Raw genomic sequence first — 26,814 nt, 5'->3', positions numbered from 1 at the left:
GTTAGTTCAAAGGGAGCTGTTATGTACACCAAGGTTCTGGACCATCCTGTGTTCTGGTAACATCTGGAGATCACAGTGCTTTGGTGCCTGACATTAAAGGCATTGATCCTAGGTGTGTGTTTTGGGGCTTCTTCATAGATAGAATGCATTTCAGAAGTAGTTTTTCTCAGTAGATTAGCTTTTTTGTTCCAGAAAAAAGATACTGAGATGTGTTCATTTATATAAACAAGATCTATTTTGATGAAATTAGAATAGAGAATAACAGAATTGTGAATATTTCACTAAGAATAAGCATTTAGATAAAATATAGAGTGATGATAAATATTAATTTTTTAAGATTTGATTTCATGTAAGTATTGAGTCAAGAAAATACACGATTTGAGTATTTGTTTTTGCTTGTTTATTTTACTTTATGAGAAAAGTTTTGTGTGCCTTTTTTTCATTTGAGTTGGGAAAGAGAAAAGGAGAATTGTGTCATTTGCTACAAAATGGAAAGCCCAGTGTTTCCTACTTCTGCTTTTCATGGTCTGCCTCTCCTATGGATTCCAGGAAGCTGCAGTTTTTGCATCATGTATCACTGCAACAAGATAATACGGGTTACAAATTATTAGTTTAATCAAAGGAAACCCATCTTTATCTTGTACAAGCTGCTGTCTGGACTTTGATGCAGACAGGAACCAGGCTAGTTCCAGGTTTTATCAGATTGACCATTTAATTTAAGGTAAAATCCACCAACTAAATGATTATAATCTCTGGGGAAAAAAAAAAAAGAAAACTATATGAGAGATATATGTAAGCAGCACTGTTATATGATAGAGAGTAACTATTCACCTTTTGTAATGTAACCAGAGGATCAGAGTATCAGCAGTAACCAGCTTTAAGACACACTTCCCTGGACAGGATATAGCTGAATGGAGATATCAGCATCACAAGATGTTTTGAAGAGCAAGATCAAACACATGTTTAACAAGGATGGAATACTGCATGGGAGAAAGGTCTGGCAAAGGCTGTCCACCACAGAGATATGAAGGCAAGCTCCTATCAGAAAGTCCTTAATCTGTTGATGGCTGGACAGGTGTGCTGAAGGACGAGACCCCTTCCTCCCAGTTTTTCTGTAAACATTGGCTTCTACCAGAGAGAGGGAAATAGGCTGACTGAATCTTTGAGGTTTTGCCCAGTTCATCTGGTTTTCTGTTCTGTGTAGTGCTAGTCTGCTGAGAGACTAAGCACTGTTGAGTAATCTGGGTAGCCAGGCTGACAATAGATGTTACAGTCAGTACCCTTTTAGATACAGGAATGTTCTGTGAGTTAGTTAAAATGTTAGATTAATTAGTTATGATGAAGTCTTTCATTTGAGCCTTTGTATAATGTAAATCCAATGTTCTCATGCTGCAGAGAGGCACCTGCAGCTTCCTGCTTGGCTCAAGCAGAAAGGGTAGTAGTGTATGGCAGATGGGAAAGGAAAAGGATAAGAGGGAAAGTGAAGTGACAGGCATAGAGCTGTGGAAGGTCTTGGACTTTCAGCTTTCTAGGATAACTACTCTTAAACAAAAGCATCTTTTAGTTGGTTTTCAGATTTAAGCCAGAGACAAGCAGGAAGTGTTAATGATATCAGTTACTGTTACTGACTCCTTGTGCATTATTTCTGTTCTGTGCTTTAAAAGTGCTAACTGAATCTATGGGCAGATAATACATTGCAGCAGCAGCCCTTCATTTCCAAATTACAGAGACTCTGAAATAAGCTATATGGGTTTGAAACATACTTTAAAAAATAATAAAAGTTGTTAACCAGTTGTGTTTTCATTTATATTGCAGAGCAGAATTAAGGGCTGTTGTGTGTGCTACAACAGAATACTGCTGAAGGCTGGGCAGTTGTGATGGTGATTTTTATTGCACTCAGGCATTGGTTGGTGCATCTTGCAGCCTGACCAGGTCCTTGCATCCATAGCAGCCACTGGAGAAAGAGGCGCAGTCTTGTGGGTGCTCTGTGCACTCGCACAGTCAGTGCTGGACCCTCATTTTGCTGTCAATTTCAAAGGTTGCAGAAATAGATGATCACTAACAGCCAAAATCCCTTGTTGTGGCAAAACCTTGATTTGTTTTTGAGGTGGGTTTTTTTCGCCATGCAGAAGGACTGGGAGGTTCCTAAGATATTTGCACAGAATTGCCACTGCCAGCCTTGAAATTGGTATTAGTGCTCCAGCTACCATTTCTCTTGAGCTTGGAACCACCAAAAACGTGAAAGAGATGGGGTTGGACAGGGCAGCTCTCAGTCTCTTGCTGAGTTGCAGTGTGAGGATCACAGGCTGATCCTCTCAGGGCTTCAACATCCTACTGCAGCAGCTTGTTTTCTTGGCCTGAACAATTTTAGCCCTTCTGACTTCAGCTAAGAGACAGATTTCATTGTGCAGCTAAAACTAATCAACGAGTTTTAAACATCTCAGTCTTGAAAACAGCCCAAATTATACACATCTTTAATTTTAAATCCCTAAGATATGCTAAATGGGAAGCATTGAGAAAACTTAATTAGTCTGCCTGCTTCTTCCTAGAGTTCCTAATTACTGTGGGTACTTTTCTTGTCCACCAACACTGCCGGCTAGATTTTAGGGCAGATGTTCTTGTGCAGTCATCATTAAAAGCACAAGTATTGGATGCTGTTGAAGCCTCCAAGTGCTCAGCATTTATGTCTTTTACTTCAGGATGCTTGAGGGGAAGAAGGGATCATCACACAGTTAAAAATGTCATTTGCTTTCTGTATCTTTTCCATGCAGCTTCTCTCTTTCGGTCAGACAAACAGCTGCCAGGAAATTTGTTAAGGGTATAATGTTTTTGAGACATAGTCCTCTGCTTTTGAGAGCATTATCTCTGTTTAAAAACTTTTTCACTCAGTATACTCAACCCAATGACAATTTCATTATCCCTTAGCCCAAGCAGTGACTTCAGGTTTCTAATTAGAGAGCAAGAGGGAAGGTTCTGCCTGTGGTTTCTGAGCCTGAGCTAAGAGAGAGCTAAGAAACACTGTCATAATTTAACAGGTATAAGAGCTCCTGCCTGCTGAGCCAGCTCTCCTGCATCTGTGGGAATGGGTAGGACCACTGCTTTGCCCATGCCTTGTGTAAATCCTCCCCAGCTAGATCAATTTTGGTTTCACCTCCCTGAGCTCTGTGAGTTGTGGTTTGGCCCTTGGCTCCAGCCCTCATTACATTTACCTGAGCAAAAACATCTTCCCCCCAGTTTTAGGTGTACAGCATCGTTTTTGCAGAAAAAAAAAAAATTGTAAGTGTTGAATACATGTCCCCATCAGGAATAGCATTATTCCTTTCCTTTTTCTGCTTTTTTTCAGATGATTTACTTTTTCTTTTGATTTGCATTGTGTTTTAAATTCGTTGAGATAGGGAAAAGTGTGCTTGCTCTTCTACTGTTTCAAGGAGTGAATGTTTGGCCACTCCATTTACTAAAATAGACAGTGGTAAAGACACTCTGCGTGCCTCATCTAATTCCACAAAAGCCTTGGGCTCTCGATACACAGCACAAGAATCTAATTATTAAGTGGTTATTGTTGTCTTCTCTACTACACCCTATTTTTCCAAACCTAGAGCCACCTTTGGAGCCACAGCAGTGAGCCCTGCTGGCAGTGGTGGGATGTAATGGCAGGCTGTCAGCCTGGAAACAGCTTGACTGTACTTACCTGGAATGAGTTACTTTTTTAAAATCTCACTTGTGTGCTTTTTGACCCTGAAATGAATATGTGACAGGGGAAATATTCTCTTCTTCACTCAATGCTTTCTAACTTCAGTGGCTGCATTTCCAAAAAGGTTGTGCTTTTTCTTCGCCTTTTCTGACGAATCTGATAATAGCTAAGGCTAAGGTTAGACTACCCAGGAATAATGAGACCTACCAGTTTTTCTTCTTTTTGTCTTTCTCTTTTAGGAGTGGGAAATGGAAACTATTCAGCCAATAAGCATGCACAATTATTTTGCAATGATGGGCCTTAAAGCAAGAAAAATCATCTTTTTTTTTTTTTTTTTTACTATCAGATGCCTGTTAGTTTTAAAGTGAGGATGTAAAAGTAAAGGGAGGATGTCAATGTAAAATAAATATTGGCCAGAGTGTAAAAAATTTTCATTCAGCTTATTTTTAGGTAAGGCTTATAATCCCAGTTTTACTGAGTATTTGTTGCAGTCCTTTGAATCTATAGCATGCCATTCTGTTTTGCAAGTGTGCATTTGGCTCCTGAAAGGTTTTTAATTATGTGTAGCTTGGTAGATATATATGTATATAGATGTTAATATTTATTTTTATGTATCTGCTCTGTAAAAAGAGCCTTCAGTTTATGTATTTGAAAGGAACTAATGGTCTAATGGTATTCTGGTGATGAAAACTTGCATTTGGGGAGCATGTCTTTCTCCTGTGGAAGGCAAGCATAGCAATGCAGAGATTAAGGGGGTTTTTAAATGAATGTATTGAATTCTAGCTTCTCTCAATTAAAATAATTCTAATAATTTGATAATAATCTTGCTTTGGGCTGCTAACCATCATCATCACTGGGTCTTTTTGCCCCTTTGCATTAGTCTGTAGGTGGTATCTGAATGTGGCAACATAAACAAGTTTAGAAGAGTGTGCTTGTGCTTGATTTCTTTAACTAAATCCAAATTGAAATTACTTCCATTTATACAGCTGTAATATTGCTTTTAGTTTTAGTATGGACACAATATATCAGAAGGATGGTGGGTAGCATTTAAACTAATAGAGGTGTATTTTCTTTTTAGCATGTAGAGTTTGGTTACTGTTATCAAATTATCTGCATTTGTTGATTATATGTAAAACATGGTGTCTTTTGGAGTAAAAATTTCTGTAAAAGTATATAATATTAAATAGGCCTTTTTGCAGGTTTTTATTAACAAATGGAGAAAAATATACAATGGTCCTTGTTTTCTACAAAATTATGATTGTGATGGAAATAATCATATTGATTCTGGAGGAGGATTTTCAAAGCTGTACTCAGCAGCTTGTCCCTCATGGCAGCTGGACTCACTAATGCCTTGTTCTGTTTCCAAACACTTTGACCAGTCAGTCCTTGCTTTCCATGTTTTAAATGAGGCATTCAACCTTATAGGTTTAATTTGAACAAAACCAAAGTAAAGCCCAACTTCATAAGAAAACAGCATAGTAAAGCATAGAATGCAATAAGCCTGTGCAAATGCTATTTGCACTTACTGAAGTGACTGATGATCTTTCAGTGAAAGCAAACAGGTGAAACTTTCAACTTGAAATAATTGTCAGCTTCTCTTAGTGTTCTTCCTGAGCTTATGTGCTTTTTTTTTTCTCTTAATATATTAGCATTATGACAAGTGTGTTTGGTCTGTGGCACAATAGCTATCACAGCAACTCAAATTTACAGGCTGGAAGAGTTGTGCTAGTTAGGGTCATTGCTTTATTTGCTTTGTCTTCTTCTAGGATTAGTTCTGCTCTGTGGATTAGCCAGAGCCCACGTACAAGTGGTGATACACTGCCAAGTCAGATTAGGTGTGAGGAATTTCTCTACTTCCTTACTTTAAAGGACAGAAATTCTTTAATTTCCCCTTTCTTTCCCTAATGAAGCCCCATGTAATTTCATGGAACATTAAAATGGAGAGATTCTGAGATTGGGAAGAACAATGTTGCAGCAGGTGTCTTCACTGTACCTTAATTATTTTTATATTTCTTTTTTTTTAAGTGTGTTTTCTTTTGTAGTTTTGCTGGCATAGATATGCAATCTGTTGCTTAAAAAATTGAATAAATATTCATTCCTGCTACTTTGTGTTCATCACCCATTGGATAACAAGATTTTAGACTAGAGCAGAAAGGTTTTGGGGTTCTCTGAACCCTAGTCCCAGTGGTGGCTTGCAGCTGAGGTGCTCTGCACTATGGGTGGGCCAGCTGAGAAAAGTGTGAAGGGAGCAGTATTGGTGCAGTGCTATGCTCCATTTCACATGCCTTTTGCAACCCCAGAAAGTGTCCCTGCACCTGTAGGCTTTGTGGCTCTCAGAACCCCAACCCTAAAGACTGAAAATTCCCACATTTGAATAGTCCTGAACCTTGCAATAAACTTTGAACTTTGTTTCAAGAACTTCTCAACATTTCTGTTACTAATGAACTAGTTAAATATACACTGTTTTGGAGATCAAATGCAAAAGATAATTCATCAACAATATCTGGAGCATCTAACGTGTTATGAAATAACTTACTGGTTCAAAACTCAGGTATGAATTACTCAAGTAAACACAGATATTTTAAATAATATTTTATTGTTGTAGGCATAGTATATTCTTTCAGCTTTGTATAATGGTCCTACATCTAAAATCCACCATGAACTTGAGGAGTTTGATAGTCTCAGTGGGATGCAAAAATAGAGACAGTAAAACCATGCTCATCTTGTGGGTGTGGTTGAATAAATGCAGTTTTGATTTCTGTGATATAAAATACAACAGACTTGAAGTGTGTTTAGGATGTGTTTTACTTTAATTGGGTGACTGGTTTGGTGGTTTGGGATTTTTTTTCATAACTAGTTAAGCACCAGAATGCTCATTAACTGACTCTTTCACCACCATCTGGGCAGAAGGGAGCTCTGCTTAGTTGGGTCCTATGACCATTGGCATTTCCAGTAGTGGACTACTTGGTGGGAGGGCTCCTGCAGGAACTTTGTGATTAAACATCCAGCTGTGATCGTTTCGAGGAGGGAAGGCTACAGCAAATGAGAACCTGTGTGTTTCCTCTCTGTCTTCAGCATCCTCTAGAAAAGCAGGCCTAAAGGCTTGCTTTAAACTGGTTTGTGAGTTTGGCTTAGGAAATAGCTCTATTTCTTGTAAAATACAAGGAAGCTTCTTGAATGGATTGAAAATGCAAATTAATGCAGACAATTACTGCAAATAGAAATGCTACTCAGAATCTTAACAAATGGGTCATTTTCATATTTCTCTCTCCCCACATGTGACTTCTAAACAGTCTAGGGGGTGTCTCTTTCCACAACATTTCTGGAGTGATTTTGGAAGTTGTTGGAGCAGGGTGGAGCAAGGGTCTAGCCCTGGGTATTAGCAGGAAGCTCTTTGGCTAGCAGAGAACATTGAAGAAAGCACTTCAATAGTTTGGGTTTCTAAGCAACCTTATAATGTCAGCTACATGGTGCAGTTATACAGAGAGTACAGAAACACAGAAATGCATTTGGTCAGGAAAAGATGGTTCAAATGGGTCCCAGTATTCACTTGACCCTTTTGTGTGACATTTAAAGCTTAATGGCATTAAAATAAATCCCATGCTCAATATTTAACTGCTTTACTGAGCTGAGACATAAACAAACACATGAAAAAGAATTCTAAATTAGAGAAACTGCTGATTTTGCAATGACTTTCATTCCACTTACAGTGTCTAAAAGAGAAAGGAAAAGATAAGGGATTTATAAATCCAACAATCACTTTTACAACTTTTAACTTTTTAAGTAGTCTCTGCAGAACATATGTAGCTATATACATAATTTTAAAGAAATCACAAATTCAGTAAATTATATTAAAATATACACAATATCTACAAACATAAACAGGCATATAATACAGGTACAGAATCCTTCTAAATTTATATGCTGTAAGTAGGGAATCCCCTAAACAGGGATCTGTGTTTTAGTTAGCTAGGGTGGTCACAGAGCCAGAACACAAAATACAAAAGTAATTCAAGAGTCCATGTTGCCTTGGAAGAAGGAAGTCATGCCTCACCAGTCTAGCAAGGCATTTTCAGAAGAGTTTGTAACCATTTCTGTAGCTGGATCTGGTCACTGAAGTATAGCTGAGTCTTCAAAAGCCCCTGGATCAAAGACTATAGAGGAAGAAGGTACTGTGAGGTGAGAGGTACTTTCCTCCTTTGTGGTAAATCCCTGATTTTAAAAAGGTAGAAATAAATTGTCAGTCTTCTTAAGGGAGAAAGTGTTTATTAGGCTGCCCAGTCACCTTTTTTTTGTCACTTTGGATGTTCACAAAACTCCATGTTAGCTGCAAAGGGAGTGAAGAGCAAGGATAGCAAGTTGGCAAAGTTTGCTTCAAATATTTGATATCACAACTAAAGCTGACTGTGAGAATGTGACAGTAATCTTATAAAAGAAAATATATAAAGAATACAACAAGAAGTGACATTTTTGTGTCAATAAATGCGGAGTGATGCAGTATAGGAACTATGGATACAGAGCAACAGGATGCATGTTATCTTCAAGAAGAATGATCTGGGCAATCACTGTGGATAATTGTGTGAAATTGTCAAGTCAATATCCAGGGAAGGTAAAAAACACTGTTTCGTGCAGCTGAGGAAGGAAGGAAGGGAGAAAAAGCAGAGAGGAGATCATGCTGTAGTCACATCACAAGTCCATTCACGTGCTGATGTTTGCAGGCAGTACTGGGCTTCTCATCTCAGGAACAGTGAAACACATTGGCTGAAACTCCCTTTCCCTTAGGAAAGGGAGAAGAAGAATCACCAGAAGCCTGAAGAGATACTGAATAGTTTCTGCAAGAGGAGGATTATTCAGCTTGGGGAAAAGCAGCTGAGTTAGGTGCGATTAAACTTTATTAAGCCACCAGTGGTAGGAACCTGAATGAAAAAATGGAGGGTGCTGCTCCTACAGCTCAACTGTTCTGAGCCCACAGGAAATGCTCAGGCACAGGGAGCTGTGGGCAGAACTGTAAACAGGTTCAGAAATGAGTGATGAGTGGGCCTGTGGAGGATCTATCCATCCCAGAGAGTGAACCTGCAAGTGAGTCATGTTCAGGCAGCACCAGCTAGGGAGACTTACCCTTTTCTCTTTTTTATTAAAAAAAGAACCTTGACAATTTAAGACAGAGGTTGGATGAATGGAGGAAGAACTTCCAGTGCTTTTTACTGTTGAAGGTTTATCTGGGGTTTTGTGGAGTTTTTCCCAGTCAAGGGCTGTTTAGGATATTATTTTAGACTCTAGTCAGCCTGTGCTCTATGAAGTAGAACTGCTTCCTTCCCTGGCACCTCATTTCACAGCATTTCATGCAAGTTTAGGTTGGATCCCCTGCTGTCACTGGTCTTCTGATGCAATAAGTGAAAGGTTAATGCATTGCAAAAGTAACTGTGATAATCCTGAGCTGTAATTTAGTCCGTTTAGTGTATCCACAGGACTCATTCTGAAATGCATTAAGCAAAACAAGAAGTAATGCAAACTTCATATTGTCTCCCTTATGCTATAGTCTCATTTAATTAGTCACTGAAACAACCTCCTGAAAGCTTTCCCTCTGTCTTGTTGTTTGAATCATGAATTTTAAAGACTTTTGAGAGAGTGACTCAGGAGGTGAACCAGCAGGGCTTCTGATGTCATTTATAAGCTCTGTACTGGAAACTATTTCAGTGTCAGTCGCCATGAAACTTGAGCAACTTAGCCTGTAATTTCATCATTTGAGACTAAGTGGCAAGAAAACTAATGCTGTCAGTGCCCCACTAAACAGCATTAGCATTCTCCATTGCCTCTGCTTACTTGGAAAATGGATAATGAAATAAATGGCATTAAAGCCAGCTGTCAGCTACAGGTTATCCCACAAAGGAAGAGGTTCATATGACCACCAAAATACATGCAAGAGATGCCCACAGTAATTGGGTTTTCATTACAGTAGTGGTTCTGCAGACTGAGGTTAGGCAGGGACAGCACACAAAACATCTGTCCAACACCTAAAACAAGCAGTCAAGCACTCTGCAGGGCTTGCTGCAAAAGAGATGTTGAGGTACCTATGGAGCATTCCAGCCACAGCTACCATTGCAGCAGATTTACTCCTTAGCCACTTGAGATTTGTGACCTGTTGGGCTTTAGAAAGGCACAAAACAAAAATAAAATAAGAAATTGTGTTCCTGTTTCTTTCTTTCATCAGTTTTTCCTTTTGTAGGTCTTTGGCACATCTCCTTTGAAGGAAAAGCCATGTGTCTTCTTACTTCTGCCCTGAAGTTTTGACCTTTCAAAATGTGTGAGACAGAAATGCTCCAGCTATGAGAAGGGAGGCTATTGATTCTATTACTGTGTGTGAGGAATAGAATGCCCTTAACTTCTGTGTTTATTCTTTCCTGGTACATACCAGTTTTTAACTGCATAGGAGATTGTGATATGTCCCTTTGCCTCTTATCTCATTATTTTTGAGTACTTGATGTAAAAGAAAAAGATGTGTATTTCATCATGGATTTGCCTTATTTTTAAGGCATTATAGACTTTTAGTACATTCCTGAATAGTGTCATTGGCACGAAAAAGGTCTGAGATTAGAATAAACTTGAAAATTAAGTAAAAGCATTTTCCCTGTTTCTTAAAGAAAAAGCAGGAAACAAAATCAGTATTTAATAGATGGAATAAAAAGAATCTGTCTTTTATAGCCAGGGAAATCACTGCAGAAATAAAAATAAGGTTTCAGATCAGGCATCTGATATCTTGACATCTTACTAGAAGCAATCAATACCTTTGAGAACATGTGGGTTTGTCTTGACACGAAGGTGAAGCTCAAACAGGTACTTGGAAGATGCAAGCAAAGCCCATGTTATAACCCCTTTCTGTTTGTAAACTTTTGGAAACATTGATCAAATTATGCCTTGTTAAGGCATTTCTAACTTTGCTGTTAGGAGGTATGCAAAATGTTTTAAGATGTTAAATTACTCTGAAGTTACTGCATACTTTGCATGCTTTCTCCCTTGAAGATATCCTGTGTTTTATGGAACACAGTTTTATGAAAACTGCCATTGTAATCATTCTGATAATCATTATCTGCTTTTCCAGTCCTTTTTTTTTTTTTCACAAATGACAGTAATTTGAATGCTCAAATATCTGGCAATAGAGTTTCATTCTAGTTTTGACTTGTGACAGCAGTGCTTATGAAGGCAGTAGTGCCTTATAGAGTGTGACAAGAAGCAGTGGTCATCATTGACATGCCCATCATTCATTTTGTGGTTCACGCATCCTTTTACATCAATAGCAGCATCTCATCTTCTTAGGCTGGCAGTAAGACCTTTGTCAGTTTATTAATGTGTGAAGAATTGGTGTTTGATATGAACACATTGCAAGGAAATAATATCCTTATCACTCAAGGTAATGAGTGCTTGCATTGGGCATTTCATGCTAAGATCAGAAGCTAGAAAGGGATAGAGTGTTTTTCAGAATTCCTCAATGTGTGTATATTTTCATCAAGTTCATTTAGTAATCATAGCTGATTACTAAAAATACATGGTCAGTATGAATTACCAAAGTAGCTGCTTTTACCTGCCTTATGCAGTGCATCAAAACAAGTATGACATAGCTGGTTATGCAGAGAATTGTAAAATGAGTTCAAGACAGGAGTGAGCTTGAATTGAAGAAATTTTTTTTAATGTTGTGTGAATTCTAAGAGATATCTGAAAGACCCAAGGCACCATGGATTAGAGTGGCACAGGATGGCTGAGTTTGGCAGGCACCCCTTGAGCTCACCTAGTCCAACTCTCCTGCTTAAGCAGGGTCAGCTGCACCAGGTTGCTGAGGACCATATTCTGTCAGGCTCTGAATATCTCAATGGATGGAAGCTCTACAGCCTCTCTGGGCAACTTGTGCTAGTGTTTGGCCCTGGGGGATCACCAGTGACACTAGATAGCTGCTGATGCAGTAACATGCATTAAATTAGGTAACTAAACTGTGCTAAAGAGGGTTTTCTGTCACCTTCTAATGGTGCTATGAATTGTCTTTGTATTATTTTATTGAAGCTGTAAATTTTTTTTTTCTTCAGTTTTTAATTTCCAGTACTTTTGATGCACTCAGGTAATACATATGGCATTTTTGACAGCAGTTTTCAACATTCCCTCTTTTCTTGCCACAGCACCTATTATATCCAGCTAGAAGCACTTTCTCACTGATCTCATTTTTGGTCAGCAGTGTTCCTCATGTGACTTGCATCGCTGTAAAAGTGAACAGACTGGAAAAGGACAATTAAAGAGGGTTCTTTGGCAGACATCACCTTTTTTTCTTTATGGCTGCTCTGCAAATGCAGGAAAAAGAGCAAAGTGCATGAAATGTGACAGCTTAGCACCTAGCCCATCTCTTGGTTTTCTGTTCAAGTATTGGTTCCACCTGGAAATCAGAATTAGATATGTGGTATACACCTTCATAACACCACCCAACTGAGGGGTTTTAAGTACTTAAGTAAAACTTATGGGCTCTTTCAAGGCTGTTTGCATCCTTTCTAGGTGGCTAGCATGGACATAGGTGAATAATTTATAGGTCTGTGAGCCATGGCTCTTCCTCTCTGCTACTTTACTCCTAACTTGGTAAAAATAAGCCCCCATTTGTTATTGACTGTTGTTCCTGAGACAAATGTTACATAACAACAACAACAAAACAACAACAACAACAACAAAATTTGTGCTCACAGCATTGCTTCCTCTGTTAGATTTTTAGAAAAGAGGCTGAAGGTCCCTATGGACTTTATTGAGGTAACCCAACATGACTGCAGTCTACAGGACCCTGCAGAATTTCCCTCTTCATGGTCATCTGCAGGGGCTGGTCTCATGGATGCATTTACTGGTGAAAGGGCACTTGTCAGTGTCTCACTGAGCCTGGTGACCTCTGGCAGCAGAAATGTCTGCAGGCAGCTGCCATCAGCATGGAGGAGTCTCAAGTTTGAAGCAGGAGACTTGCTTGCAATGAAAATTGCTTTCAGTCATATCTGTGCCCCAGAGTGCTTCATGTCCAGAGGTTTGTGTGAAGCCCTCGGGTGTAAACTCTTCTTGTACTCAAAGCCATGAACATGGATTTTCACTTTAGTTTCCAATTACAGAGGATAAAACGATTTTCTTAGGGTTTTTCCTTAGTCTCTCAAGATGTTAGCGGGTCACTGGTTTCAATGCTAACCCACAACATGACAGAGACTGCATGGCCAATTTGAGAACCTTTTGATTTTCTTGCACAGTAATTGCTTGATGTCAAAGTCAGTAATTTTCTGATTTATAAAATCAATTCAGAGAAAAAAAAATCTTTTCCAGTGTTTCAGAGAGTTAAACATGACAAAGCAAAGGGTTTTTGTTTTTGTTCCACTCACAGGAATAAAGTGCTATTCTGTAAATCCATAGTTACTCTGATTAGTGAAATTTCTATGAAAAAATCTGGGCAATTTTTGCCTTGAGTCTTACAGAAGTGTTCAAAAACAGTAATGGGGTTGCCTCAACAGCTTAACTTGTAATGTGTCTGCAGTGCAGAAGTCCATTGGTTAAAGAATTTACCGTTGTTCAATCCTTTTATGATTGCATATATTTAAAAGGATTCAGAAGAAAATTTTAAAAGTGACTGTGACTTGACATAAATTTAATGCTAAAATTATTAGAACATAATTCAGCACCTGTAACCTACCCAGTGACTTGTGTTGGATTGCAATACTTCAAGTCAGGAACAAAGAGGTCAGTTAAAATGAAGAAGAGCTTCTTAAAATAAAATCAATCACAATACTGTATAACCTTATGCTGTAGCATTTGGTCTTTCTGCTTATCATCCTTCTTGTGAAGGGATCTTCACCTTAGGTGGAATTAAAATGCATTAACTTTCCTTCTCTCTAAAACAGCAGTGAACTGAGCCATCCAAGTCAGTCCCCATTACAGCAAGAGAAACCTGCCTGTTACCCACAGGGAGAGCTGGGCTCTTTGAATGATTGTTTGGTGATCAAAAAATATGTATTACAGGAATGTACAGTTATGCTGTGGGAAATTTTGCTTTCATTCTCTTCAAAGGCTTCAGGCATCTCAGGAAAGCCAAGAAAAATCATAACAGTAAGTCTTGCAAGCACACATGAGTTTATCAAAGAGTTCCTCATCTGATACTGATTTCCACTGCATGTAAATAAATATATCAATAATTTATGTACTTCATCTTTATAGTCAAACAGTCCTGGGTTTTTTTCCTTCTTACTTGGTATGGAAGGAGTATCCTCAGTCTGTGTTTCTACCTGGAGCCCATAGCTCTTACTTGTGAATTCACACAGTTCTCTGGGTTTGTAGACCAAGAAAGGAGTGGGTCTTGTGCTGAGTCCTTCCCTGGGATCTGTGCACCTCCTAGCCCTGGTCAGGGAGCAGGACAAAGGAATCAGTGCAAAGGAATTGCAAGCAGTGACTGAGTGTGGTGGGGGAAAATACCAAATTTACTTAAAATTTGATGTGAAATTCTATTAATGGTGGAATGGTTGTTGACATTGCAACAAAGCTGAAGGAGGCTGACAAAATTGGAGGAGAGGCAGAGGTAATGAACTGGGAAAGAAGGAAATTCAAGGGAATGGGGGGTTAGAGAGGGTCAGTGGGTACTGGAGCAGAGAATAGCCAGGGTAATAATCCTCTGCCAGCATCTCTGCTGCAGCTCCTAGTCAGGTGATAGCTTCTCCAGCTCGTCTTGGCTTTGGTCTGCCTTGAGTGATGCCTTGCAAGCACTCTTTGTGCTCCCTGAACCCACCTGGCTTGGAGAAAAGTAGTCCTTTCTCTGCCCAGGTGCTCCCAGAGGGAATCAGTTGTTCCTGAATGGGAAGAATTGTGATTTCACTCAACTTCCTCTGCCCCAGCTGATGAGGACTCCTGACTGTGAGAGGAACATAGTCTTGGGCTACCTGGGATACCCCAGATTATCTGGAGACTTGTTCTGAAACAGCACATCCTTGTGATGTATTGGGGCTCAAAAGCAGAAGCTAATTCCAAAGTGTTCCCCAACACAAGTAACAGCAAGGAAAGGATTCATAAATCAGTTGTAACTCATCAGTGGAGAAGAGGGGAAGTTCTGCTGTGGAGTTTCTGTCGGGATTTTCCTGCTTGAACTCTGTTAGTTTCAGAAGAAAATGGATGCATACTGTTGCTGAGGAAACGAGACTCCCAGGGGAAGCTTGGCTTTTCCCCAGTGTGAATTTTTGCTGCCTCATGCTCACACAAGTCAATTAACCTAAAACCTACAAACTGCACATGGCACAGCTCTGTACAGTTATTTTATTTCAAATGTATTATGAGTTTTATACAGTTGCATGTGGCTTTAATCATTAACAGCCAAGGAACAGATTCAAGTTTATATTCCTCTTTAAATATTTGTATTCCTATAATGGAACTTTGCCCATTTTTCTCTGTAGGTGCCAGCTTGCACAATGACATCAATAAATACTTCTGGTTTCATCATTCTCAAGGGGACACGATGACAGTTCAGGATCCAAACCAGATGAATCTCTGTGCTGCTGTTTGGACTGTTGTCTCCTATGTAATTGCTGACATGGAGGATATGTTGCCAAGGTAATAAAACAGCAAGAAAGAAGATTTTTGTTCTTCAGTAAAGATTGTAAGTCCACTAATGCATGTGGACTGCAGCTGTAGTAAATTTTGCTACCCTTGGTTTTCTGCTTTATTATTATATCTGTTTTCCTCAAAACACATTCTTTTTTTTGCATTCCTGCTTTTTTGCTGTTTTGATCTCTTCCACTTGTGATTTTCACTTAAATGTATTTCTTTAAGTACTTCTTATATTTCAGATGAAGATATGATACCTCTTTGACTATGATATAACCATTTGTATGCACAGTGATCTTGTGCAGCAGGAAAATTATACCAAATAAATTTTTTGCATCAGACTAGTGTATTGATTTTGAGTACATGTTTATTGCTTTTGTTTCTGTCTTTCATTCTATGCATTGGAATTATGTACTATTAACCAAACAGCTCTTTCTTTTCACTGTTTTAAGGTAATACTGTAGTTTCTAGAAGTTTTCTGGTTATAGGACAAATCAATCTTGTCTTTTTGGTAATATATGGTAGAATGGTCAAATTATAATCAAAATGCTTAAATAGTATATTAGCCTCACTCAGGTCCATTTTTAGGTCTTATGAGAGGTTCACCAAAGACTTAGATAAACCAGGACACAGAGATAGAAAGCCAACAGAGGATTCCCAGCTCTCCTGTGGTTTTTTGGGCACCTCCTCATGGAAAGCCACGTGTGTCTTTTTCTTTCTCATGGAAGACTCACCATTGTGACAGGCAGAGAATTTTGTGTGGCAGTTTTTCTGTGAAATGCCATGTTTCAAAAACAACACACTGCTGTGATTTGTGACCTTCAGTACTTGCCAGCTGATATCCAAACAAAATGTAAGAGCAGATTTTGACTCAGAATCCTGAAGCCATTCCTAGCTGCCCCTTGCTTGCAGGGATGGTCTCCCATGCTGAAGCTGGGCTAGAGGATGCTGGTACCAATTTACTTTGATGGGGGGATTAACCTGGGAATTTGATTCTTATATACTTTGTTGGTTTGGGGGTTGGGGTTTTTTCTTGCTTACTGAGACTATGAATATTCAGATGAGTTTCAGGCATATCTGTAGAGAAGGTATAACTGGTCTGGGGGAATATTTTAAGGCGTATGATTTCTACTCATTTCCTTGTGACGTGATCCTCGTTTGTGATTTTAAATTTCACAACAAGCAAACTTAGTGTGTGGATAACTGCTGCAATGTAGTCAGCACCAAACAACTACTGTTACAAACATGGAGCATTATACCAAATAGCAGGCAGTCCTAGTGCTGTTAATCAGTTCGGCTGTTGAGCAATAGCTGAATCGTGAGCAATTCATTTTTACAGAATTCATAATCATGGTATCTGTTTACTGTGATAATAGCTGTTTTCCATCAAATTTATTAACTATTCAATATTCCTTCCAAATCATTTCAAGAGCATAAAAGCTGCCTGGAGATATGCCACTCTATCTTTCTAAAGAAATAATATTGAAATAGAGTTAGCAAAGATTTCCTCTGCTTTCAAGGCATGATGCCTGTGTTTCTTTTTGCTTGACAAGAGCATACTTGGAGGTGCTCACCACTGACAGATCCTCAGCTGTCTCCAAATCCAGCTTTTCGTCCTTCACACAACGTGACTGACTGTTTCCTGAATAGTTGTTCCATATTGTTTTCCCTCAGGGTATGAGGCTTTGTACATCAGGAATTCAGAAGGATGTTTTGTGAAGTTACCTATATTGTTGCAAATTTTAACCTGTGCTCTCTTGGAAATGGTGTTTATTTGTGTTTTTCTCCATTGCCTCAAGTCAAACGGAAAATCTCCGGAGTCAAGAATACTCCTCTGCAGAGGAGAATAACACTACAAGTGTGCACATGGCACCACAGCACATGTCAAGATGTGCTTGTCAGCTCCTAAGTGAAAAAATTAACCATTCCCAGGCCAAAAGCAGCACAACTATGTACGATAGACTGTAAAAATTAAGACCATGATGCCCTTGAAAAAAATGTAACCTTCAGATACACAGCTCTAGAGAGAAGCATTGGTTTTGGAAAAAAATGGTCAAAAATCAAAACTGCCTTTCTTTTATTATAGAAATAATAAAAAGAAAGTATTTGATTTCTGAGATTGAAAAACAAAGATTTTTTTTTTAACTTGTGAAACCAGATTTCATTAAAATAAGACATTGTCTCTGATTTTCCTTTTTTTTCCCCTGATGTTTTTTAGTTCTCAGATCTATTTGTCCATAGTATTCTCCTGGCAATCTGCCTGTTCAGATGCACCTCCCTCCAAACTTTCCATAAACAAGGAGATGCTAATAAATTTCTTTTCTTTCCAGTGGGATTTTGTACCATCTGTGCAATAGCTTATCTTTACCACTGCTCAGTGTAGCAATTATGTTATTCCAATTAGTGGCCATTAAACATGGATCACTTGGTCAATTTTCAATTCAAGAGCATTTCTGAGGTGATCCAGGTAAGCCAACATAACTTTTCCCTCCACTCACATACCATTAATCTTTGAGAATCTTTCTCAACTTTTAATTGAGAAAGTAGTAGCTTAGGACATTATTTATATTATTATTATTGTGAGGGTCACCTGCCATAAATCTGTGCTTATCATAAGTAATTTCATAATGTTCTAGGTCAATGGGACCATGGGTCCCCTTGGGACATTTATTGGGACATTTCCCTCCAATAAACATTTGGGGTTTTGCCTGCAAAGATCTGTGAGGTGAGAGCTGAAAAAACAGCACTAGTATTTAAAAATATGTCAAAAATTTAAATTTCAAATAATAATTTTCCTCAAGGTATTAAAAATCTCTTGCATCTGCTGAAAAGGGAGGCCCCTGGCTAGTCATCCTTCCAGCTACAAACTTGAAGCTTTCAGACATAGTTACAGAGGGATGAGGCCAATACATAATTCATTTACCTGACTAGACTACAGTAAAAATGCTGATGAAAAATCTGTTTTCAATACTGCATAATGTAATGTAACTAATTTTGCCAGTAATAAAAGAAGAATTGTAGGGTAGGTTTGCTTTTGTCCTTCATTGTGCCAAGACAATAGTGACATTTCACTGTCTCTTTGAATGATTCTATTCTCTGTGATCTCACAAGACTTTTAGCTCCCTTAAAATAATTTAAAACAAAGAGAGGGTTGAAGCAGTGCTGATTCTGCTGCTCCATTACAAACATCCTTGGCTGTGTATTTAGTTAGTATGCTTCCCCCATAGCGATTTGAGACACTTCCATTTACCATAAGTAAATATCAAACTGATCTTGATATCTATATCTGTCTCATGAAATATACATACCATCTAAATGTGCCCAGATGATTAATTTACTGCTGTGTAATGATTAGCATAAAAATCTCATCACTGCAGAGGATAGAAATGTTGCCACTAATTGCTGGTTGGAGTGAACAATGTTTTCTGCATAGAAGTTAATGATGCATTGCAGCTCTTGAATGGAAAAACTCAAGACTTTTTGAGAGAGAAAAGTTTTTCTCTTTTTTTCTGCTAAATGTTAGGAGACACTGATCATATATAACAAAAAGAAATAGATATAATGTGATAGATATGTATAATAGAAAGGAAATTACACCTTTTGTAGTCTTCTGTCTACTGCAAACACACGGAAGCACTGTCCACACACACACACTGTGGACTTTTTCCTGGTCACTATTTCTGGAAACTCCAGCTGTTTTGCACAAAGGCATGGCCAGCTATGGGGCTGTGATTTGTAGTTACAAGTGTTTAATAAGTACATTGTGCTAGCACCTGATTGAGGTTTCAGATGCCTCTCTTCTTGATAATCGTGTTTGCACCTGGAGGAGGGGCCTTGATGATGGCCTCACATCCAACTCTGTGTCCAGCTTGCAGTTTGATTTCACTGCAGGACAGGTCAGCCTCCTGTAGTTTATGTTAAGTTTATGTCTTCTGGAGGGTTTTTTATCTTTCCCTTTATTTCTCAGCACTTGTACTGTGCCATAGATAATAGGGATGACTAACTGACTGAAAAAATCTGTGTATTTTGTGTCTTAGGGCTCAGGAACTGTGAGATGCAATTGAGATGACACAATTGCACATAAGCATATAAGCACATGGTAGAGAGCTCCATCAGGGACAACATTTGCCAGTATCACTGACCTCTGCTGCTGGCAGACAAAGCTTTGTAACTAATGCAGTGAATTTTTTATCACTAGTCATGGTTGTGTCCATAACTGTGTGAAAATCAGGCTTATGAAAACTAAAGAGGGAAGGTCTGGAAGAGGGACCACAAAAGCCTCAAAAAGAGCAAGATTATATTGACTCAGGAACTGTGGCTTCAAGTACCAATGTTTTACTCTGCTTTGCTGTGTGAGTTGGGGAACACTACCTAAACCTCCCTCAGTTCCACTGCTAAATGCTGGTACTGGTGTTTGGTGCTGGTGTTTGGTGTAGCCTCATTAAACAACATTGTTTAAAGACATGCTGCAAGTAAAATCTAAGTTCACAGCAGAGGTGAGGTTCAGTTGGAGGAGAGGAATAAGAAGTAAACACCTTCCAGCTCCATGAGAATTCACCTGTAGAATGTGTCTTTTAGTAATTAGTTTGCATTCACAATACTTGCATTATTCGCATTTACTATTTGACATGAAAAACAAAAAGAAATTTTCCTCCTTCAGATACTGCTGTTTTGAAATAGACTTTCTTTGGACAACAGGCATATCAGTTTTAAATTAATGGTACTTTGCATCCAGCAATGATGTGGCACAATTATGTGTGCAAAATGGTCACACAAAATGCCATCTATATATATATATCATTTCACTACATTGAACTATCACACACATAAGTATTTCACAGAATCAGGGGCCACACACTGGGGCAGTTTGGGAAAAGGGAATAGGTTAAATGATTTCCCAACAGCCACGCAACCAGTCAGTCCTAAAGCTAAGTATAGTTTAGTTTCTGCTTCAGCCAATCTGTGCTGCCCATAAATGAGTTGCTACTTTCTTTTTATATTACTGAGAAAACTTTGTAGCTGAAGTGTAAAATTTTGTGCAAAAATGACACTTTCAACTGATCATGGGCAATGTATGTGGACTGAACTCTCGGGAAAGTCTTCAAAACTGATTTCACTGAGGTTCTTTGTGACTCAAGATATAATCTCTGGAATATGTCAGCTTCAGCTTTGTGAGTGTGATTGTGCAATATTTTGCTTATTCTAAATTGTCTATATATTTTGCTTCTTCCAGAGATATTATGTCAGTAATACAGCTGCAGAGAATTCATATAATTACTGGTACTTAAAAGCAAATTTCACAGTTCTTTTACACTTCACCATTTTTTTTATTTTGCTTTAAATTTCTGTCACTGGGACAGAAAGGTTTCACAAATTTTAATACGAGACACATTGCAGAGACTACAAATCTCATTGCAGAGATTGTTCAAAATCTAAAAAATCTCATTGCAGAGACTAATCTCATTGCAGAGGTTGTTCAAAAGCAGATAACAAAATATTCATAGCTTTTATTAAAGTGTCATGCTGATAATTCTATGGCTATTATTGAGCTTTAGCTCATCAGGAAGGTGAATTTAACAAGAGAAATTGCTAGAAAGGGAGTCGTGAGACATTTAACCACGTAAAGTTAAATGTTAATGCTTTACCCCTCAAAATTGTTCATTGTAGAAGTAGAGAAAGCTATAAATACCCACAAGAAAATGCTTGATTGTCTTCAGCAGTGATTCCCAATGCTGAGTCCTGTGTAGAAGCTATTTTAGGCCTTTTTATTGTAGCCTGAACACTTAACATGAAATGCTGAGATGCAAACACACACTAGCTGTGAATTCCTATATTCCTTTTTCTCAATGTAAACAGGGTGCAGCTCTATTGGGAATTCAGCTCAGCTTTGGTATTGCTGTCCCTACAAGCAGGACTGCCACTGGCTATGTAGCAATAGTCTTGCTAAGGGTAACTACAAGGAGTTGATAAAATTACTTAAAATATTGGTCTTGTTAGATCTTTCTAAAACAATAGAAGTATGGGGGGGGTTAATGCAAAACTGCCTTTAGTTTGTTAAACAGCTGAACTTATGTTTCAGCATGTGCAGTTGTTGGAACTCTTTTCTTTCATAAACAGTATGTCTTTATAGGTATGAGAAGATAATAAATGAAGTCATTCAGTAGGCTCTGTATAAGTACCACAGGTATTAAACCAGAGCCTATTAAGTTACAAAAAATGTAACTAAGATCAACATTTGTCAACAGGAACTAACTTTTGAAGAGAGGATTAATTTCCAAGTTGTTAGAAGGAAACAGATGTGATAGAAAGAAGTATAAACTTTTACTTTCAATACAGTAAAATCTCATTTCAGGTGTTCCACATAGTGTGTTTGCTAGAACTCATAGGAGGAATTAGAGAGGATGTGCACAGCCTTCCCTGTTGAACAAAATTCCAGGAGTGCTTGCTGGCATCAGTAGAGGCTGCCCCTCCAGAGACCCTCTGGTTAGGGGCATGTCCATCCCTTGTGTGTTTAATAACACTGGGTGTGCAATATTCCCAGAACTATGTAAGTTTGAATTTATGGGGTGAGGACCAGAAGCATTTATTGGGAATGTTCTGCAAGCAGTGTGTGACACAGCTGTTCTTGACACAACATCTTCATGTGTGACAAGCAAAGAGTGAACCAGCTGTTGGCAGCTCAGCCAGCCCCTGAGCCCGTGTGGCTCTGTGGGATGTCTGAGCACTCCAGGCTTCACTTAGAGGAAGGAGAACTGAAGATTGCTGATGAGAGTCCAGGTGTTTGATTTGATTGACCTTTTTCTATACCAGGACTGTGGGATTGTCATAGAGAATCTTTCTGTTCATCCCCTGGATGCAGAGGACCTTTGCATCCATGCTCCCATAGAACTAGAATGAGCAGCTTTCATACTTGGGGACCATCTGGAGGTGAGTACATTTTTTTTCTCTCCAAATTCTCAAAGTTCAGGAAAAGCTTGTGGTCTCAAGCTCTTTTTTGCCTCCCAAGCTGCAGTACTTGTATATCTTTTAGATTTGGATTTGAAATGGATTTGTAATACACATCATTGTCATCACACTGTGGAATCACTGAAGTCTAATACTTTTCATGTTCCATATCTCTGCCTTTCAGAGCTGTGTCTAAACAAGCAGGAACAGTAATGGCTGTCAGCAGAGTGCTTGACAATATCTTCAAAGCAGAAGAGCTGAGTAAACATTTGCTGTGTGTGCTCTATTAGGTGTCAACAAAAATTTAATTCCTCCCTCCCTCATCTGTGAAGTGGTGGAAGGGGAGAATATTATTGCTCTGTGATTCTGCAACAGTTAGAGTGGCTGCTACAATGCTACTAAATCAGTTTGAGGCATAAGATTATATGAGACATCAGAATTAGGCAAACTTCAGGGAAATCACAGATGTAGCAACATTGTTTATTGCATAGTGTTTATTCACACAGTAGTGAGTGATCCTTTAAAACAGAAGTGTAAGTGGCTTATGGTATTTGCAGAAACATTCTGGTGACAAACTGAACCTTTGTAAGACTGCTGTTACCTTATTGTAATAAACTTACAAAAGTAAAATTAATACCTGGGGTTTTGTGACTTACACTTTTAGATTCCTCTATGGAATAAAACCCATCAGCTTAGTTTAAAATAACTATAGGAAGAGTTCCCAGGTGTCCTTTGATTTACACTGGCTTAAAATACCAAGAAACAAAGATTGAAGTTCCAGATAAGCATTGGTCAACTCAGTAGGAATTTCTTAAAAATATTTGCAAATGTGAGCATATAGTGTTGGGGTTTTCCGTAGAGTTTAACAGAGAAAGCAATTATATTAGACATTTTCTTTTTCCCAAAGTTATCCTGATTTTGACAAAAATCCTATTGCTATTAATCCAAATATTCTAACAAGCTCTAACTTTACTACCATGTTATAAAAGTTTACTTTCTGGCCACTTTTTTTCCCCCTTTAAATAAGCTCAGTTTAGTGGTTTTAACTTTAGACAATAAACCAGGAACTCCCAAGTTCTAATTCTGCTGTGGTAACCAGCTTGCTGGGTGGTCTTGGCACACCCTAAAGGTATGCCTTCTGTGTAGACTTAATTTTTTACACACTGAAAACCCCCAAAAACCATCTATTTCCTAGCCTGGATGCAGCCAGAAGTGTGGGCCACTGTTTTGTTCTAATGAGATGTCTTTTCAATTCACTCAAGCTGAAAACAGTTGAGATTTGGGCATTTTCTAATTTATGCTCCATAGGTGAATTAACTTTTCTGATGAATAACACTACAGCTTGGCTGAAATATGAATATAGTTGAGGTCCATCTTCACTGTGGCTGAATTTGGAGTAGAAAAGGCGTCAAAATGTGGTGGATTTTTGACCTCAAGACCAATGAAACCTTGGAGTTTCGAGGTATTTTCTGTTTATTAAAAAACAACTCTCTGTACATGAAATTACAGTTCTTTCCCTTCAAAGTTCTGTGAAGAGACTTCTAGAAAATAATATTAAGGGGAAAAACTAGAAAAAATTAGTACAAAAACTGTCCTGTATGGTAATATCATGAGCCTGAAAACAGGGAATATATTCCAAACTTGTGGAAGTGTTGAGTTTGCTGAGTTTTTTTCTCAAAGAGCAAGAGTTAATATAAGTGCAAAGTAATTTTAATAAAGTGTCTAATTTATTCTTAATTCAAATTCACTTTCTTATGGTTACAGGAAATATGCCCTACTGTTGTCAACTCAGACAAAATTCAACAGGAAACGTCCCACCCCTCTTCATTATCCTGGACAGAAATCTACACAAATCACAGAGATTCTGCTTCTGTAGCTGATGCTTACTGAGCCTATAGTACAAGTAGTAAGGAGTTATCCCTCATGAAACAGTTGGAAGCTAGTGAAATGTCTGAGGATTCCCCTCCATGTTCAGTTTATTACAAATTCATGTGCTGTCCTCTCAATTTTGCTTAGTGGATACAATTAATAACACTGAAGACTTCTCAGGGTATAAATTAGGGATTAAATTTGAAGTAATGCCAGTGGCTTAAAGAAGACAGTTTACTGATAACTTGGTCTTCAAACTGCACAATATATCAATTATTCACTTTCTCATCTGTCAACTCTGGCTCTAGATTTGATACATGGTTTAAACGGCATCTCTTTGGAAAAGGAAATTGCAACAGAACTTAGTCATATAAAACAGTTCTTCTTTGGGCGTTAAGTGAAACGACTTTGAAACCAAAACTCTCTTTAAAATACCTATTGCCCCAAATTTTTTTTCCAAATACCTTTTTCTAAAAGTCAGTTTCAGTTTCTGTCCCTAGTAATATACATATTCACAATCCACACAGCTGAAATAAATCAGAGCAGGGAGGACTCCCTCTTTTTGCAGCCACTAATGTTAGCAAAAATAGTGATTTAAAAAGTAGAAACAAGTAGAAACTGTATACAGAATTGTATACAGTATGTCTGAGATGCTGCTGTTCCAGGAACAAAAAATAAATTCTTGTATTTAGAATGGAAGAAAACTAAACATCTCTAGGGAAATGGGATGCATAGGCTAAAATAGCAAGAAGTGCAAATGGGAGGGTGAGAAATTCTTATTATGTCCAAGGGAAGGTAAAGTAGTGCCAAGTACCTGAATCACTTAAATATTATGGTAACTGGAAAAAAACAAATGAGAAGCTGAAGATAAAAATGTAGTCAGTACATCCAAATAAAAATATGAAAATCATAATCCAGGAAACTCTGCAGTTGTCTCAGATGTTGTTGCAGGACCAAGAGGTGGGCTATACCCATGGCAGGAAGTTGAAAGCAGCTTTGAGCAAACCTGAGCCAGCTGGATGGAAAAAATGTGTAACTTATTCATTATCTTTCATCACCCAAGAAGGTGAAACTGGCTGATCTCAGTGCACTTATATTAGAATTTTGGTTCAAGAGAAATTTGGATCAACAGTCCCTGATACAAGAGAATTTTTGGGTGAAGCTGTGGTTGGAAACTTCAGTATGTATCATGGCTGTAGCAGGGCTTTTCAACTTTTTCCTTTTGCTAGGGATTGTTTCATGAAGTCAATGCTGTGTCTCATCAAGGCTTAATTTAAAGTTTTAAATTAATTGTCATCTGATGATGTCCCCTGAGCAAGTTTTCTTTGCAATGAATCTTCTCTACAAACTCCTTTGGAGCTTGTAGCTTACTAGTGTGATAAAACTGGCATTCAATGTGTTTTCACAAATTTCATGCCCAAAAAACTTCCCTTGAATATGTCTTCTAGGAGAAAACTATGTTCATGCAACCACAGATGTTGATTGTTTGTATTACATATGAGGATTCCTAACTGAAGAAACAAAGAAAGCACACTCAACTGTTTTGCTGCTTCTCCAGCCTTTTGAGGTGGATGCCTCTGTGGAGCCTCAGCAGCAGCCTGGGAATAGCAGGCAAAAGGAAAACTGTGGTGTGGAGAGTGAAGGCAAGGCTTGTCAGTGACTGTGCTGTGCTATTGGCCTTTGGTATGTCACAACATCACATTCAGAGAAGCTTTCCAAAAGCCAAAGGGCATTCATGTTCCTTCCTTTATAAAGGATGTTCTGAAACAGCAAAACCTGCCTTCCTTCCCCACAAAGGGCTTTATGTGTGTAACACTGCTGTCTAATGCTGTAGGTTGCTATCTAATGCATGAATGTAAACAACAGAAATAGAATCTCACCAAAAATTGTTTTTTACACTTTAATCTTTAGAAGAAAATGATTGTACATTTTTGTACATAGTTGAAGCAAAGGTTTTGCACAGGAAGAGTGAGACATTTCCTGACAAAGGAAGGTGTAGTTCCATGAGATAAAAGGGAGGTGCATGTTTTCTCACCACTGAATTTGCCTGAAGATATGTCTTATAACAAATTTCCCCTTAATGTTGTGACCATCCATAAATTCAGGTCAATTTAAATGGCCAGCCAGTCTGCATTTTAAATAATGGTTTCCTTAATAAACAGAAAAAATCTCAGAGAGCTCCGATGTATCAAGTCCTCTGAAAGTCTCTTAATGGCAGTTAATAAAAAGAACTTCTAAATCAACACTTCAGTTTCCTGGAAGCCAATGGAAAGATATTAAATCAGAAGTACTCTAATGCAAACTCGCATCCCTGAAAGATTTCAAGCACTCACATCGTGATCACTTTGTGTCTGGGGAAAAAGATCAAAACTTCTGTGAAGAAAATCAATATGTTATAACACACTAATTTCTTCAAAACCAAGAGTTTTCACAAGAAATTCAAAATCATTCCCTCAAAGTAACTATATTATTGGCAGCTCTTCACAAAAAGCTGCATTTTCTCCCTAACTGGCTGCAGAGGGAAAGATTGCTTCATTTGGTCTTGAGAAAAGCCCACTACTATCTTTCCTTTGTAATATGTGAAATTAAAGGGCTGTGCCTGGCACAAAGACAAGCACTCCTGTGAATGCATTGCAGATTGTTTTCATTGTATTGTTAAAAGTCTTTCTTTCTAACCTGTCCCTGTTTCCTAGACCTGATTACCAAAGCTCAACAAGACCTCA

General features: G+C 38.3%; 1 protein-coding gene across 1 annotated transcript in view; it reads left to right on the top strand.

The window, feature by feature from the left end:
* The window catches only part of CPQ (carboxypeptidase Q), a 145,985-nt gene extending 130,364 nt beyond the window's left edge, over positions 1-15,621 (top strand). Inside the window, exon 8 of the mRNA XM_036406488.1 lies at positions 15,127-15,621. Within this exon, the coding sequence (XP_036262381.1) occupies positions 15,127-15,287 (161 nt within the window). The 3' untranslated portion in view covers positions 15,288-15,621. The remainder of the gene's footprint in view (positions 1-15,126) is intronic.
* The last annotated feature ends 11,193 nt before the right edge of the window (positions 15,622-26,814 follow it).

This window comes from Molothrus ater, chromosome 1 (genome assembly GCF_012460135.2).
Source record: "Molothrus ater isolate BHLD 08-10-18 breed brown headed cowbird chromosome 1, BPBGC_Mater_1.1, whole genome shotgun sequence".
Taxonomy (NCBI): domain Eukaryota; kingdom Metazoa; phylum Chordata; class Aves; order Passeriformes; family Icteridae; genus Molothrus; species Molothrus ater.
The sequence above is the reverse complement of the archived record's forward strand: the minus strand, read 5'-3'. Positions and strand labels throughout refer to the sequence as shown.